At 48.0% G+C, this 17,197-nt stretch overlaps 1 protein-coding gene across 1 annotated transcript; it reads left to right on the forward strand.

Moving 5' to 3' along the window:
* The first annotated feature begins 2,580 nt into the window (after nt 1-2,580).
* LOC149372358 (uncharacterized) lies at nt 2,581-7,274 on the forward strand. The gene is made up of 5 exons (XM_089582024.1): nt 2,581-2,590; nt 3,648-3,871; nt 4,865-4,999; nt 5,579-5,736; nt 6,909-7,274. Exons 1-5 carry the CDS (start codon nt 2,581-2,583, stop codon nt 7,138-7,140), a joined length of 759 nt encoding a protein of 252 aa, XP_089438150.1. The 3' UTR covers nt 7,141-7,274.
* The last annotated feature ends 9,923 nt before the right edge of the window (nt 7,275-17,197 follow it).

The raw sequence follows: 17,197 nt of genomic DNA on the forward strand, positions 1-17,197 counted from the left end.
ACAAGTACAAGAGCCCAGCAGACACAATGTGGGGCTACAGGGTGCCCAATGGAACCTGGACAGGGATGCTCGGGGACCTGCAGCGAAACGTGAGCTATAAACAGCTGCGCACTCAGCGAATGATGAACCACACGTCGGTTCAATGCGCAAGTCGCGCTTTGTGCGCAGGGTCCACACATGAAAAGAACACTAGCTTATTGTTCCAGCACTACTGACTGCCCAGCTCTTACCTTAGTTCCTGTAGACTAAAGTGTATCGAATAGACATCCATCTGACCACGTCAAATCAGCTAGTTTTAATTGGGTAAGTTAAAATAATATGTTCTTGTTTATTGGATATTCCCAATGCTGACAGAAGGCGTCATGAGCGGAAAGGGTTCGTAAGCTGGTGAACATATTTGCGCATTGTCGAAATCAAACGAGAAACAAGGCGGAAACGCAACTGAAAATAAAGGAGCACATAAGCATTCAAACAAAAGGAACCAGAAAAGTAAAGATACTACTAGACTTGCAGAAAGCATCTTTGGTTGCGGACATGAGCTTAGTGTTGAAAAGTACGCTAGGAAATGCTTTGCGAAAACGATCGGTACCTGCATGCGATAGTGACAAACGTGAGGTTAATCTTGTTTAAACACAAATCAGGTGCTTTCCCCAACTGTGGCTGGTACTGTAAAGCTGAGGCGGATGGCGCAGGAGAGTGAACTGGCTGTTGGCCCGTTCCTCATCACAACGGCGATCGCCGAGGACTTCAAGTACGGGTCGGTGTTCCTTGGACAACCTGCGCTTCATGGCCGGCCTGCAGCGGCCCTTCTTCAGCGCCGTCTTCAGCCGGGTCTCCACATTCGACATAGAGGTATGCACCTTCGATGTGATGTGACCTCGTTCATGGCACGACCATTAAAAGGGTGGATAAGAGAGAAATACAGAAGAAGAGATTATTATTATTGGAATCGATTAGGACATGCGCATGTTGTTTATAGGAAGTGTCGATCATGGTGTGCGTATAGGTGGAAAATGGTCATGTTGCGGCAGTTCTAAGGAGCGAAATGATCTTGAGGGAGTTGTCAGCGTAATCGTGGCATGTCTGCGCCATGTCTGCGCCACAGAGGAACTCAAAAACTGAAAGAGCGCGATAGCTATCTGACGGTGGCTGGAGAGCTCAACTGCACCGCGAAGCGCGGTGATAGTAGAGCCAGCATCACGCTGTTGGTGCAGTGTTCTGATGTAGAATACATTTTTTTTTGCAACCTATCCTGTGATCTTCGTAGCTTTTCAGCATGCTATACTTAAAAGTACAAAGGCGCTTTACCTATACTGTCTCTCTTCTTTCCTCAACTTCAGGCCACACTGTAATCCAGGGCCGCTTCGCACAGCAAGGCAGTTGTTTTGAAGTTAAAATTGGCAAATGACCTCTGTGGGGGGTACCAAAACACAAGCGGTGACATTTATATGCTTAAAACATTTTGAAATTATTATTTTAAACGCAGAAGACTGATTAATTAAAATGGGTAACGAATTGGTTCTTTAGAGATTGGTTCTTTTGAGAGCTCGCAGCTTTTTCTTAGTATTTTATCTTTCATACAGTGCACACAGAGAAAACAGCACACGGGATGGTAGAGCCCACGCACGCTACAGATGCGAATGAATACTGGGAGTCTACGGTGGCTGCGGTACCATGGACTCGCATGGCCCATGGCATGAGTCCATGAACCATGGATCATGAACTTAGGTCCACGGTGTCACAAGATAGCAAACGCCTGCATACTGCACATATCCCGTGTCAGTGTGTATTTGACAGACAGAAAGTTGGTTGTAGGAAAGGGCGGGCGCAGTTGCTGTCTCAATACTTGGCGGACACATCAACCTTGCCATGGAGGAAATGATGAGGGAAGAAATGAAAGAAGGAAGAGAAGGGGGCCGTAGAGGAGGGCTCCAGATAAATTTCGATCACCTGTGGCAGTGAGACTTTGGCGCTGAAGTGGGTAGGAGGGAATGAAAGAAAGGGGAGAGAGCACGCTTCGGCGGTAGAGGAGGAGGTTCCGAAGAGAGAACGGGCACGGCATCTCTCTTCCTTGTGGTGCTGCCGCACGGCAACCTGTACTGCATATGGGAATCGTGGTCGTGACGTCATGAAATAACGTCGGTATCTCGTCTGTGGAAGATGACGCGGTCAACTAAGGACAGGCGCACAGAGCTAAAGCTGGCCGGGAAGCGACAATAAGGGGTCGGGCAGATAGAAAGATGCGGAGATATCGTGCTACTTTCGACAATGACGGCGACTTTTTCTTCCTACAGTGTCTGCTTTTGACACTATAGGCCTTGTGGGCAACGCATGGACAGCGTTGATGCTGCCCAGGCAGCGCCATGAGCATCACACGACCTTCTTTTGAATGGAGGAAGGAAACAATCACTCTTTTTTCCCCTCTCTCTCTCTCTTCAGCTGTGGGTGCTGGTGGGTCTGTCCCTCTTGCTGCTAAGCTACCTGAGCGTGAAGCTGGTCAGGCCGTCTGGCGCGCGACGCTTCAAGGGCAGCTTTTTGCGGACGTACGGAGAAGTCTTCTTCATCTACTTCGCCGGCACAATGCAGAAGCGTACGTTTATTTCCGTGCATCGCGTTCACTTGCTGTCGTCCTTGCGGTAGGTGTAAACCCGTTGCTTGTAACTAGCCAGACACGGCGTACCTTGGAGAGAGATGGAAACTTGGACGGCGAAGCCACTCTTACATGTTAGAGGTGTACACTTCCGAACTGGTCACACAAGAACTGAGAGACAAGTTATTAATCTCCCCTTTTAGTCCTCGAAGGCGAACCTATGTATTGTCCAACGAATAATGAAGAAAAAATTCAAACTCCCAATCAATCAAAAAGGCAACACCAGTGATGAAGATGAAAACATTTTAATTGAACTAAAATTTGTGGTCGGTCCTCCAATTGAGGAAGTTCGTTGTATCCTGCAGCCGCTCTGGACCTTTCGGTCAGCTCCTGCTGAACTTTTGGCTCTGAGCTAGATAACATTTCCTCCCGCCGATCAATCGTCGGTCCTAATCGGGCTGCCACCTCGTGTCCGCTACCGAAAATTGCCGCTCGCATGCGGGAGGTGCGGGGTTCGATCCCCAGTACCGCCGGGTACCCCCCTGTACCAATGGGTACAAGCTTTCCCCTTGTCTGGTGCTGGGCTTCTTTGGGGTGAAATGCTTGAGAAATGTGTCTTTGACCCCACCTTGAGTACAAGAATACACCTTGTACCATGGCGCTCTTTGGCCACAGATACCACTGCTCCATAAAAATCCATCATCATCCAAATTGCCGCTACGTTTTGACACCACCGGCCCGAAGCAAGCATTTCTGGAGCAGATTAAAATATTTAACATTGCGACATCGGCGATCTCTGTGGACGTTACAACATCGTCGTGACAAATAAATAAGCCAAATGTTTGATCTGCATTGCAGTGCCCCTTTAAAGGGCCATATGGTATTATATAGGGGTGATATAAAACTCGGTAAATCGGAAAAAAAAGTTGCACAAAGTAATTTTTAACAAGACAGTATAACAGATAAAGCAACAAGGTAGTCTAACGTCGCATTTTCCCTGTATCCGGTTCTTGTTTCACGTGTGACGAGTGCGCCCCGCGCCCGTGCTTCGCTGCAGACTCGCCGGTGGAGCACGTGGGGGGCGGGCCGGCCTTCCACGGCCTGCACTGCCTGTGGCTGGTGTGTGGCTTCTTCGCCATGAACTTCTTCACGGCCAGCATGCGCGCCGACCTGCTCGTCAAGATCGAGGCGCCGCGCATCCGCACCACGGCCGACGTGCTGAGAGACCCCAACACCCGCATCCTGCTCTTCGGAGGCGCCGGCTTCACCGAGCTCTTCCTGGTCACTCCTCGCCATTACGACATTCGTGAAATACGTACAGCTCGCGTCCCGCGTTGTGTTTCAGTTAGCGGAGAGGAGAACGTCTTTAATGCAAAACTTAGTCCGGTACAAAGAGTCCTGGGGCTGTATTTCGCAACCACTGACATCCCATTTCATTCTTTTACCCCTTTATGACGTCACAGACCGGTGCGGTTTTTGACGACAAAGCTCATAGTCGGCAAGCAATGTCTATCGACGAGTTCATTATCAAAGGCTGACTGGCAAACGGCAAAGAGGCAAAGAACGGTACGAGAAAAGAATCCTTACAATATACAGCCCCTTGGACTGTATAATGTAGCGATTCCTTTGTTACTCTACCCTACTTTTATTTTAATGCGGAAGCACCATTTCACTAGCAAAACTGGGAAACCCGAGGTATGTGTGAAGCCGCAACCTTTGACGGAGCATTGCGGAGGTCTTACGGAGGCCTTGCGGAGGCCTTGCGCAGCTGCTGCGTCAACGTGCAGAACCGGGACGGCACTATTGTGGTCCAGTTTCCGTAGTTTTGGGCGCATTTGAATAGCGTGGCCATTTAGCTTCGTGTGACCGGCTATGCACATGTAGAAGCAGCATGAAAAGCCCAGCCCAGTGAAGCATACTGCTGGGCGAGTTGATTTATCATGGCTGAAAACAATTCAGCGCAATAAAAAATGCAGGACAAAGATGAGGCGCCTGTGATTGTTCTTGTCCATCTGTCTTCACCCTGCCTTTTTACTGCAAGTTGTTCTCAACTGTGAAAAGGGACACTCAGTTTACATACAAGGACGAATTGTGCCGTTATTACTGCATAGAAGATGAAAATGTTTTATTCGTCGAGAGGAACTATTAGCATGCTTCTACTTGGGAGCAACCATTGGCTGAATGCTCACGACGTGTCCGCATTTATATTGATGCTGTTATCTAAACTTGCGTAGTTTGCCTCTCGTAACCGGTCTCGGGTTTCTTGCGGCGCAGTACATGGGCCATCAGTCATACCTGGCCGTGTACGACCAGGTGCGGCGCACGGGAGGCGAGCTGCACCCGACTGAGATCTACACGGAGAGGAACTTTCGCGACGTGCTCGAGAGGAAGGCCGTCATGCTGCAGGAGGTCAGTGGGCGGCTCCCCTGCTCGCGCCCTGCTCTTCACTTAGAGGATGCCGACATTGAGATAAAGCAAGAAGAAGACAGGAAGATTGCAGTCTTCTAGCTAATTGCAACTCAAAAGAGATTCCTGGTGTCTTCTTACCGTTCGACTGCAGATGTCTTGGGCGGAAGACTGTCGCAAGCTATAAGTATATTTGTCGCAACGCACAAATGTACTTCTTAGTGGCACTAAGATGCGTGATTTTAGTGCGGAGTTGATTGTGAAAGTGCAATAATTTAAACATACGTGCAGTCGTGAGCCAAATTAAGAGCACCTCCCCCCCCCCCCCCCCCCTGCCATTTACCGAGTTCCGAAGCTTGCCGATGTGCATGGGGGGGGGGGGGGGGGGGGGGGGGCACCTGACGAAGTCCTGCTGCTGTCGAGGCAGGCCCAGTGGGGAGAAGGCTCCCAGTTTTGCCTACAACTGAGGGGCGTGAGGTTTCGGAATGATCGGAACAAACGCTAGTCTTCGATCCGCCCTCACTACGCACCGCCTGCGCTCAGTGTCGATATGGTCGCCATTACGGGGCACCGTCTCTGCAGGAGAAAGGCACGCTAGAGGACCAGGTTCGGCGCAACTGTCCGGCCTACCTGGGCCAGGGCTTCTTCTATTTCAGCGAGGAGTCGCTGGGGACGCTGGTGTTCGCCTGGGTGGCCCGCAAGGATTTCGACCCCATAATCCACCGCGAGATGAACAACAGGTAGGCGGGGAAACGCTACGCCCAAACGACCTAAACATTTTGTGATGCGACTCGTTGCAGTAGCGCACCACCGGGGACGCTTTAGGGCTGAACTCGAGAATAAGGCTTGTCTGCTAAACGTGGTGGGCGCATTCCGGACGGGCACAACACGCCGGGCATTTGCACGAACCAAACAACGTCGGATCAAGTCGGCCTGTCGGGTTGAAGCTTGCCTGTCGGGCTAATGTAAACGCTGGTGGGTCCCTTGCAGGGGCTAGATAGAGTCAGCAGGCCACCCGATAATGCTACTTTCATTTAATTTCACTTATTTTTTTCCTTTAGTCTCCAGTACATTTCAGTTATTAACTTTCGTTCTTGGAATTAAGATTATCTGCTGGGGAGAGCAGAAGGAGCCGGCGTACTACTAGTGCCCTCACGCTTCCAGGGGCACGTCACGACTGGCTTGACTCGCCAGTACTCAGTCAGGTCATATAGGCGCGCAGTCGTCGGGTTGTGGTGACCTTGCGCACTCCTACGCCTGACTAGACCCGCTAACGTCAGGCTCCCAAAAACGATGCAGCGGAAAAACAAAAGAAAATGAGCTGCTCCTTCGCGATTCACTGTGCTCAAGCCGTCCAAGAAGCCTGCGTGGAACGTAGTTAGACATAAGAATATGGGCGTAACAGTGTTCTAAATCGACGTTAGGGGAGCGCTGTTCTCCACAGAACTTCCTAATTTAACTGAGAGGTTTTCCTAAGCGTAGTATAACGTTCCTGCGGGCTAGTTGGTTCATTTCAATACAAACTAGGACTGCGTGAATAGGACAGGAGACATAGAAATGAAAAACGACACCATGGGCGTAGTCTTCCAACCGTTTATTGACACCCGAAAGCACATGCTACATAAGCGAGGAACCGAAGCGCACAAGCGTGCACCTTTATCATTTGCACAAGAATTGATAAAAGGTGACACAGAGGAATCGTATTCTCCTTAATTTTGAGGGGGAGAATAAACAAAACACAAAACAAAACAAAATCATATCACTGCGGGAGACCACATGCGATTGGGTGGATTGGGGGGGGGGGGGGGTGGAGGCAGTTGTACTAACCATGAAGCTCTTTCGCAGGGCGCAATAAAATGTATTGCGCAGTGTGCGATGGTATGGTGTGGTAGCTGTGTCACTACCCCCGCAGGGTGCGTTGGCTGGTGGACACGGGCCTGGTGGATTTCTTCATGCGCGACGTGTCCCCGGGCCCCAACGAGTGCTGGCTGCGGCGACGAGACAAGGGCGGCATCGACGGTCGCATGTTGCACTTCGAGGACCTCGAGTCCGTGTTCGTCCTGTACACGCTGCTGCTGCAGTTCGCGTTCGCCGCCTTCCTGCTCGAGTGCCTGGGCGCCGCCTTCGCCAAGTGCTGCGGCTGAGCGATCGGAGGGGCCTGTCTACCGGAGCAGACGTGCAGAAGGAACTCTTCTAAAGAGTTCTCAGCGTCTGTACGAGCAGCCTTCTACTTGACACTTTGTCCCTCTTGTTCTCCTTTTCGTCCCTATGGCTTCTGCCAAAGTATAACCGTACCCGTTCCTTCTGTCAATAAAGATTTTGCCATCGTTATCTTACTGTGGCTGGTTTCAGGAGGGAAATGAAAGTTCAGTTGTAAACACTGGTCAAGAACTCAACCGAGATGTCCTGCCAGTCACCAACTGGGCATAGTTTCCAACTGGGCATACAACATAAGCATCTGACGGTACTGATTTCTCTTCATTGAAACTATGAGTTCTCTTCGCTCTAGGTTAGCGCATTTGCGCACAAGAACCAGAGGGCGATTTAGTGCAGGGTTGTCATCCAGCAGCCCCGTTCTGCTCCATCTTTGCGATAATTATGCGGTCTTCTGGTCTTCGTCATAGGGCGATGCGTTCTTGCCGTAAGCACCTCTTAGTGCTGCACCGTCGGGGCGGTAATGGAATCAATGTTGTTATATTTGTGACAAAGAGCTGGTAGTCATCAAGCGGAAAAAGCTGCCATTGACAACTAAGCAATGTCTTGGTAATGTAAAGGTTTTTAGCGCAAAACGACTAAGAAAGGACGGGGATAGAACACAGACACAAAGGAGCGCTACTCTCAACTAAATTTATTGCCAGATGAAACAGTCATTTTATACACTGGTTCCAGTACAGAATCTGCTCACATTCCGAAGACTGCGTACATGCGCACACGCCAGGCGACGCTGTCGATCACACATCTTGTAAGATAATCCTATCTAATAATTCTTCACCGAGGGGATGCTGACACACATAGATGATCCCTTCTTCCTGATGTGGAACGCCTCTGTCAACGCCCGAGAAGCCTCGTCATTGCCTCTTCCGATAACCCGTGTATCTTTTAGCAATGGCACGCATGTCCCTGCCCTATCACAGGATCTACAATGAACAGCCAAGTTTATTCCGGTCCCCTGCTCAAGGCATCTTTCGTGTTCCCGCAAGCGCTTATTCAAACAACGTCCAGATTGGCCAATATACACTCTTCCACAACTGAGCGGTATCTCATAGACGATTCCAACATTGCAACCAACATATCTGAACTGGTGCTTTCAGCGTCCTGCAAGCTGAAAAGCCTATGCCCTAGAGTGAATGGTGAGAAGAGGAATAAGGGATGCCTAACGAAGCACCAGTTCTTTCGGGTCAGCAGCCGAGCACCATAACCCCTCAGCCAACGTGGTGACAGATTTTTTGAACAGACAGCTGTCAACTTTTTTCGTAAGATTTACACTTCAGTGTTTAAAATGCCACCGTATTTCAGAAGCTTACGATGTCGATGGAATCGCGAGCAAATCCTTCCAGAGAATTAAACTAGCTGGAAGTGGTGTGTAGCTGAAAAAAAAAGAAGGCTGAAGATATCTTGTCTGAGATTTTCACATTCTTGCATAGGATTAAAATGCAATTCACTGTGGCAATTTGTTCCGAATCTTAACTTTCGGTTGTTCTTCTTTCATAAGTCTAAAATTGTGCGTGCGGTGATCTTGGCATAATCCAGTGACAGTGAGGGCGTAGGGCAATAGCGAAGTGACAAAATAATCAGAATGAAAAGGAATTCGAGCTAAGTCTTTATATCATCCCCCGGCTACGTAATAGCAAAGCACCATATTATGATACACGCATGCCGTAGTAAGGCCTGCCATTAGAGAACCAGTCATGCCACTTGTTAGTCTTGTGTGGTAAGAGGTGTCCGTCAACAAGTGGAGCCTCGTGTTTATATAAGCCCTACTAAGAAGAGTGATGGTCCAGGCTAGTGGGTGATTCACATTAGGTTCCATAACGCAAAAAGCAGGGACAAGAGAGAACACAAGCGCAAGCCATACTAGACAGCGTAAATAAACTATTTAGAAGTATACGTTCAGTGCTTCATAACAACTGCGATGTCGTGGTCCTGCAAGCGATTCACTCGTCGAGCCCATCTGTTCTCATGTTCTTTGTGTATTGCTGCCACCAGAAAGCTTACACCATCACACTTGGTGCTCTTTTATCTGAGTATACCTCTCAAACGACCATGTAACAGCGTTTCTAAAATACATTTTACAGGAAAACCTAAAAAAAAAAACGTCTTAATATACCAGCGAACCATTTGAGCAACGGAGCAAAATACGGGGTTTTACGCGCCTTCGCGACTGCGCCGCAGTGTGGCGTCAGTTTCGTGAAAATCGCCAATAAAAGAAGGAAGAAACGCAAGCAGTACGAGTGCAGAGCTTGCATTTTAACGAACTTTTTAAAGGCTTAGTTTAACAAGACCCGCTGACGGCGCTGAAACGCGCTCCCTGGTAGCGTTGATGCAAAGGATGAAAATCAAGTCGTTCGTCAAAGTCTCAAGCTGCGCGTGCTTTGTTGCATTAAAAAGAAATACCCCGTCTTTTCTTCCAAGCTAACTCGCGTGCTCTGAATACTAAGCATTAGATTCAGTTGGCGACGAACTCATTCCTTCGTTCAAAGCAAGTGACATCTCCATCGGAGAGCGGATGATCAATGATTAGCATGACCGCTTTTCGCGGTTAACCTTTGCCACGTGTCGACAATTTGGGCAGCGGAGACCAGTCGTTTTTGACACGTGTGCATCTACCTGCGCTAAAGATATCAAGGTAGAGCAGATATATGTCAAGTTTGAAGAAATGAGAACGGCGGTGTGCAGGTCATGCTACGCACGAGCCAAATAGGATCCCGTATAGTAAGTGGTTTGCGCGAATTCAGCTCACGTGTCTAACGGCGCCATTGGACACGTGAAAAAGAAGCTGCCCTTTTTTTTTTTTTTGCTACTAGATGTGACCCATGCCATATAAGAATTTGCGGCAAGTGAGACTACTGTTGTGAGTTCGGCGCTGAAGCAAGATGGTGAGCATATCATTCTAAGCGTATTGGTAAGGCGTGTGCCGATTAAGACCGGCAAGATTTCAGAATACTAGAACTCTGATTGTCTGGACTGCATACTTTCAAAAAGGCTTCTGCACTCAAATGAACGTAAATGAAAAGTCTAGGACATTGCAAGCAGAAAAGCACCTAAATTCTCGCGTATGGTTTACATCTAAATATAGGACTTTTGACGCGCTGTAGTGTAATTTAAAGAACCCCAGGCGGTCGAAATTTCCGGAGTCCTCCACTACGGCATCCCTCATAGCCTGAGTCGCTTTGGGACGTTAAACCCCAATAAACCAATAAACCAAAACCAGTGTAGAGACAAGCGGAATCTGCACGTTTTGTGGACAGTAACGCAAACACAGACGCTGGAAGACCGAAAAATGCAAGTCGAACAGGTGTGTCGCATATATCACAAGAAAAAAAAAAATAATTATCCACAGCGCATGCGCAGCATGTACCCGGCTTGTTACTGTTGATGAAAAAAAAAATGGTTTTTGAGGGAAGGAAATGGCAGAGTAACTGTCTCACGTATCTAAGTGGACACAAGAACCGCGCCGTAAGGAAAGGGAGGAAGTAGAGAGTGAAAGAAGGGAGGAAGAAAGAGGTGCCGTAGTGGAGGGCTCCGGAATAATTTCGACCACCTGGGGATCTTTAACGTGCACTGACATCGCACAGTACATGGGCGCCTTTTGCGTCACGCCTCTATCGAAACGCTGCCGCCGCGTTAGGGTTCGAACCCGGGTACTCCCGGGCGCTCAGTAAACGAGCGCCCTAACCACTGAGCCACCACGACTGTATTCACAAAAATGCATGTCTCAACTAAGGCCGAGTAAATATGTCCCTTTACATTCCTCTCTTTGGGGCAACGCGCGTCGCAGCCGAGCACATGGTCCCTCTACCGACAACGCTACGCCAACTACACGGTGCGCTTCACGTCGACGCCGGTGAGTTCAAGTCATCTGCCTGACAGCCCGTACTGCGTATTAGTAGTGCAGCAAATGCCGAGAACGAGGTGTCTCGTGCGGAGTGTCTAAAACAGAGCACGGCGAACAGGTGTGTCTGTGAACAGCATTAGAACAAACTTTGGGAACGGACTAGTTGGTACTCTCTCTTGATAGTCGCCGCGCGGAAAAAAAAAAAAAAAGCAGACGAAAGGAAATGTAAAAATGAATTGTGAATGCTGGTGTTTAACGTCCCGAAGCGCCACATGGGCTATGAGGGACGCCGTAATGAAGGGCTCGGGATTGATTTTGATTACTTGGACTGTAAACAAGAATTAACACTAATGGAAGTTTAAATGACCGACGTAGCCCTTTGAACTGCGTGTGATTAATAATTTGCTCCGTCATTAGGGTGCAAAAAAGAAGAAAAAGCACCATTGTACTCCCTTTACCGAATGATGAAGCAGTATTAGGGATTTTCATCCTTATAACTCCCGAATCCAAAATGGAGTAAAAAAAAAAATCTTGCTTTTGCTCGGTCGCTTAATAGGGGCGGGTACTCGTTGTTATTGTCGCTGGCTCGCCGCTCGTTTTTGCTGTCCGACGTGTGCCTCACGTGCTAAATTAAATGAGGTCGGATTCTTGCCATTTTACGTAGCATCAAAGTACATCAAACTGTACCTCTGAAGCCTCAAGCGCGCTCCCACGATACCTGATCTTCCTATGCACGCGCCGCCGGCCCGCAAGAGCTCTTTCTTAGGCCTATTTCTCAGAGCTATGTCGGTAGGGAGCACGCGATGACTTAAGGTCGACTGCAACATGGTGCATCCAATAAGAACTGCGACGAACAGACTTTCAACTTCGAGCTCTTAATAAAGCTTGTGAAGCTGTATTGTAGTTCAATCATATCAAAACTCTGACAGTCATGAAGACGAAAGAAACACTGTCACTCCAGACTACCTCTGGTAGTGCTCTCATTTTCAGCTTAACTCTTCACTGGTTTTTAGTCAACTGTATCGTAGTTAATGACCCTGAAAACTAGTTAATTCTCATTTCAAAAATCTCGATAGCGCTTGTAAGGTTACATCGCTTCATCCGCGATAATTGGCAACCAAACGAGCTCGCAAAGTACAAGTAGTCGAAGAGCAGCGTATACTCTTGCCGCCTACGCCGCCGCCTCCGTCGCGCTTGCAGACAGAACACGGAACCAGTGAACCAGTGACGTAAGGCCGCATGAGAGCAGCGCAGTTGCCTTACCTGGTTCGCTGGCTGTCTTGACCGCTTCCAGTTCGTTTCCGTCGCTGGCAAGGCTGTAAGAATGGGCCTAGAAATAGGACACACACAGGCGGCATAGTTGGGCTACATTTATGTGGGGAGAAAAACTTTTACTCCCTTATACTCCTAAAAAATGTGCTCTCTTGAACAGCTACAAACTCCCTATTTTAACAAACAAGATAGTCCATGTTGATGGAGTAAATGAAATTATTATACGGGCGAGCGCTACAGGACAAGTCATTTATTCCTATCTGGGCTCGTTTGTGTGGGGTTCTTTAACGTGCGCTGACATCGCACAGCACACGGAAATTGGACATTTTAAAACTGCGCGAAGAATACGGACGACAAGACGAGGCGCAAATAGGACCATACGAAGCGCAGTGAAGTTTAGCTAGTTGATTCTTGAGTTCAGTCATATTAATGCGGGAAGAAGACGGGACGACAAGGCGAGGCACAAACAGTAGTACCACACTAAGCGCAGACTTCACACTCCACTTCACGCCTTTCTTCAGGATTTTTTTTGTATTTTGTTTTTATAGAAATACGGTCGCCTCGGCAGGGATCGTATCCATGACCTTGAGATCGGCGTCTGAACGCCAAAGCCACTAATTAAGCTATCGCGGCGGGTAAACATGTAAAAAGTGCCTTCTTCAAACTGATCTGAATGCGAAAAGGAAAACGTATAGATATACAAGCACAAATAGTCACTTTTTCACTACTGGAAGCCTCTCGGGAGCACTGTGGGAGCCCCGCGGAACCTCCGTGAGCAAAAAATAAAAACAAATCATAGAAGCAAACGTACAACTTCTTTGGCAACATCATGGTCATTCCTGTGTAATAAACAAAAAGACACCTGTATTCGATAAAGTGACGGCCATGGCTTACTAATGCACCAGCTCTTAACCGTAACCATAGCTTGCACAATATCAACATAGTACGATGATTACCGCGTTTTTCAAGCGGTACAATTTCATCAAAGAGGACGCATCCACACAGGTGGTGCTCTTGTTAGCGCATATTCAGACATCCACCGACCTGTCCCGCTTACTTTAATCTGCAAGAAATAGATACCCACATCGTCAACGACACCCTCTGAACAGCCAGCCAACTTATCATTTAAGTCAGAGCAGTTTTTATTTTTAAGTTGATCAAGTGGCCAATTTATAAAGGGTCAGCGGATTAGTTAACGTTCTGGCTCAAACCGCGCAGCCCAGCAATTGTGTGGGAGACGGCCTTCAAGGCAAGGTTTATACATTTGAATCCGCAAGAGAGGACGACTTGATAAGCTTCCTTTACACGCTTGTCGTGCCATCGGCAAGCCGTACGGTCGGTAGAGAAAGGATATATACTACCTATCATGCGGAAAGTTATGACGTGCTACTTTCCGCCAGCTTTAGCAAGCTATTTAAGAATCCTCATTCGTACGCTGATAGTGTTTTTGACTAAAGTAGCACTCGAGTGCCTAGTGATACAAGCGATTAAACAAGACAAATATACAAAAAAAGGTTCCTTAATTACAGTGGGGGAAAACCACAGCGCATGAAATAATAACCGACACGATGAACTCTCGAGAAGGCGCAGGACCAGGACAAGTCCACATGATAGTCCGGCGTCCTCCCGTTTTCCATAGTTTTCTTTTCGTGCACTTTTTCTTTTCATAACGGATGACCAACTAGACCAGACCTGACTTCCACTCAAGTGGCCTGCGATGCTTTCACCGCAGTGTCACAAACGAATTGCCCTAGTCAGTTGCAGTTCGTATACTGCACGTCCGAGAAGAACCTGTCGCATAAGAATTAAAAACACGGCTCTGCCACTTTGCCTAAATCATCCTTCACACTCTAGAAGGGGGTGCTGCAATCGTGACACACATATGCGAGCCGGTGCTAGCAACTGTGTATACATCGTATTTCAAGTTTTTTTTACAAACAATGGCTGTGACTAGAGGTGGGAAGTTCCGAAATACTTGATCCAGCGTTTCTAAGGTTAATCTACGAGTCCTAAAATGCAATACTAGCCACAGCATTGTTGTTACGTTTAATTAATTAACGAACAAGCTCATTATACTTGAAACAACCATACTTCTACGCTCTCAAAGTAATGAAACTAGAGGGAAACACTTTTCGATTCATGTTCTTATCATACATCGAATGGCTGGCGCCGCAGTGGGCCCCGTACGTGATCTACGTGAAGGACGAGAACGGACAAGACCGCCTCTGGGGCATCTCAGGAGCGCTCATGGGAAACATGACCGAGTCCATGGGCCTCAAGTGAGTGGTGACATGCATTGCGCATGCGCGTGGACGCCATGGTCCACGGTTAGTGAAGGAAAAGCCGGCTCCTATAACACCTTGGGGTTATCTTGGCCTGGTCGCTTCAAAAAGATGTTTGTTGACCGCAAGCCGCAATATAGCCAGGGAGATTTTTTCAGCCATACGAATCCGCTTAAAGATCTTGCAATTCCTCGCGGCTAGATTCGGGAAGCCAGGAGGTGCTTGCGTGTTGCCAGGGAGTCCTGGCATCAGCTACTGGAGGCGCCCTGAAGCTTTGAAACAGGCATGAGCTTCGGTGTCCTTAACTGCCTTAGGTGACGTGATGATTTGAAAAACTATAGAATTTGAATAAATCGCCTTGTAATTTCTTGAAAGTATTGGTATATTAGCAGCTATCTCAGTAATGTCTTCCCCCGAAGAACTGTCTTCGGCCCTCTGGTTCCTAATCTGTGACTATTTCGTTGGAAGGGCTCGAACCAGCCTGCTTCAAGCTGAACGCCAAGGTGGCTGCGCCAGAAGCTCGGCAGAATTTTATCTAAACCAAGATAAACTCTATATTTTGCGTTTACAGTTTTTCTTCAGTGACGGCGCACTGGCAATGTGCACTGTACTGTGCACTACTGTCAACGACCACACAGTGAACTTGAACGTCAGTTTGCAGCCCCCCCTACCTCCCCCCCCCCCCCCCCCCCCCCGAAAAAAAAAAAACTGACACCACTCTTGTCATGACTCTTGGAATGTTCAATCCAAGGTACGTGACCAAGATGCCCGCGGACAACCAGTGGGGGTACCGAATGCTGAACGGTTCCTGGGCTGGCATGCTGGGGGACTTGCATAGAAACGTAAGTCCATCTACTGGAAGGATGCTGTGTATTTGATTTTTTTTCCCGCCGTAATTCGGAAGTCAATATGGCGCCTGTCTCCACAGTACAGAATCGCTGTGCCATTGGATTAAGATGATGAGAGGAAATAAATAAAGGCATGTGCACTTTAACAATTCTTGTGCGATAATCTGCCTTAAAGGGGCCCTGAAATGACTTTTATGGTCATACTGCCGCGAATCTTTGTACTGTTTGTTCCCGCTCAAAGCAACCGACACTCGGATTTACTGCTTTATCGTTTTGTTTGTGACGCGAGCTGCGACTAGGCTTATCTCGAATGATTGCAGACGTATGCAGAACATTGTTGCAGATTGTTGAAGTTGCTCTGGTGCTTTATTTCAATTGTTCTTTGCCCGTTTTTAAGTTCAGTGCGGCCGAGAGCGGCACGCATTCTGTTCGACGACCGCTTAGCACGCTTTTTGCAGACGTCACTGCAGAGCTGTTCAATTCCTTGTGAGCCCAAGTCCGCCCGATGTGATCGTGAGCCCAAGTACGCTCGTCCGTTGTCCACGGCGTTGTCACCACCACGTGTCCATATTCTAAATCGGCAAGACTGTAGATGTGGCCTTTCTGAGTACCGAGTCAAATTTGAAAGCTCTGCGTAGGCCCTATAACTTAGAAACAATTTTTATAAATTTGCTGTTCGCAACCGATTAGGGCGACACCTCATCGCGCATTCTTAGCCGCCTCTACCCGGCTGTCGTAAAGTGGGTAATCTGGACGAGCCATCTCATTGGGCGCAAACTCGTGATATGTTTATGATTTACGGGGATTGAACGTCCCAAAGCGACTTAGGCTATGAGGGACGCCGTAGTGAAGGGCTCCGGAAATATCGACCACCTGGGGTTCTTTCATCACATCATCACATCACCACCTGGGGTTCGTTCACATGAACCCCAGGTGGTCCTCCTGACCACCTGGGGTTCTTTCATCACATCATCACATCACCACCTCCTGACCACCTGGGGTTCGTTCATCACATCACCACCTGTGGTTCTTTATGAACCCCAGGTGGTGATGTGATGATGTGGTGATGTGTGATGTGTGATAAGGCCATGATGGTAAGCGGTAGAGTGCAGTTCCGACCTGTTTCCTTTATTTTATTTCTGGTACGTCGGCGTGTATGAGTTCCGGGAGGTCTGGAGGAGCATCATTTTTAATAGCCGGTATCTTTAATGTTAATGAAGTAGCTTTAAAACTTTTGCGGCGCGGTAACGAGTGATGCAATACCGATTGCGTGTGCGCTTTTCCCAACCTCAGTAGATGCCATTTCATGGTCCCTTCAAGACACAGCACAATGACAGTGCGAACAAAAGGCCATCAACTGAAAAAGCGAACAGACACTGAAGCAGCCTCCATATATACCTGAAACCGAAGAGGAAAGAGTGGGACGGAAAAATAAACAGACTCGTTAATTAAAAATGGAAACAACATGACTTACACTATTGGCTTGATACGTACGACATCGAATTATCAGGCGCGTTGTTCACTGCAAAGAAACGATATCTTTGACATAAATACTGGGAGTCATAACTCGAAGTTAATATGTCTCCTATCTTAGTAAAGACGGGCCGAATGTACGGACGAATGGCGTATTTTTTTCTCTGTATTTGTACAATTTGCGCTGCAATGAGTTCAATGCCTGCCAAGCGCATGACATCATGAGTGGAAATGTGTATAATGCTAATACTTTGTTTAATGAGCAAAATTC

This window comes from Amblyomma mixtum, chromosome 1 (assembly GCF_055824585.1).
Source record: "Amblyomma mixtum isolate Tamu chromosome 1, ASM5582458v1, whole genome shotgun sequence".
Classification (NCBI taxonomy): Eukaryota; Metazoa; Arthropoda; class Arachnida; order Ixodida; family Ixodidae; genus Amblyomma; species Amblyomma mixtum.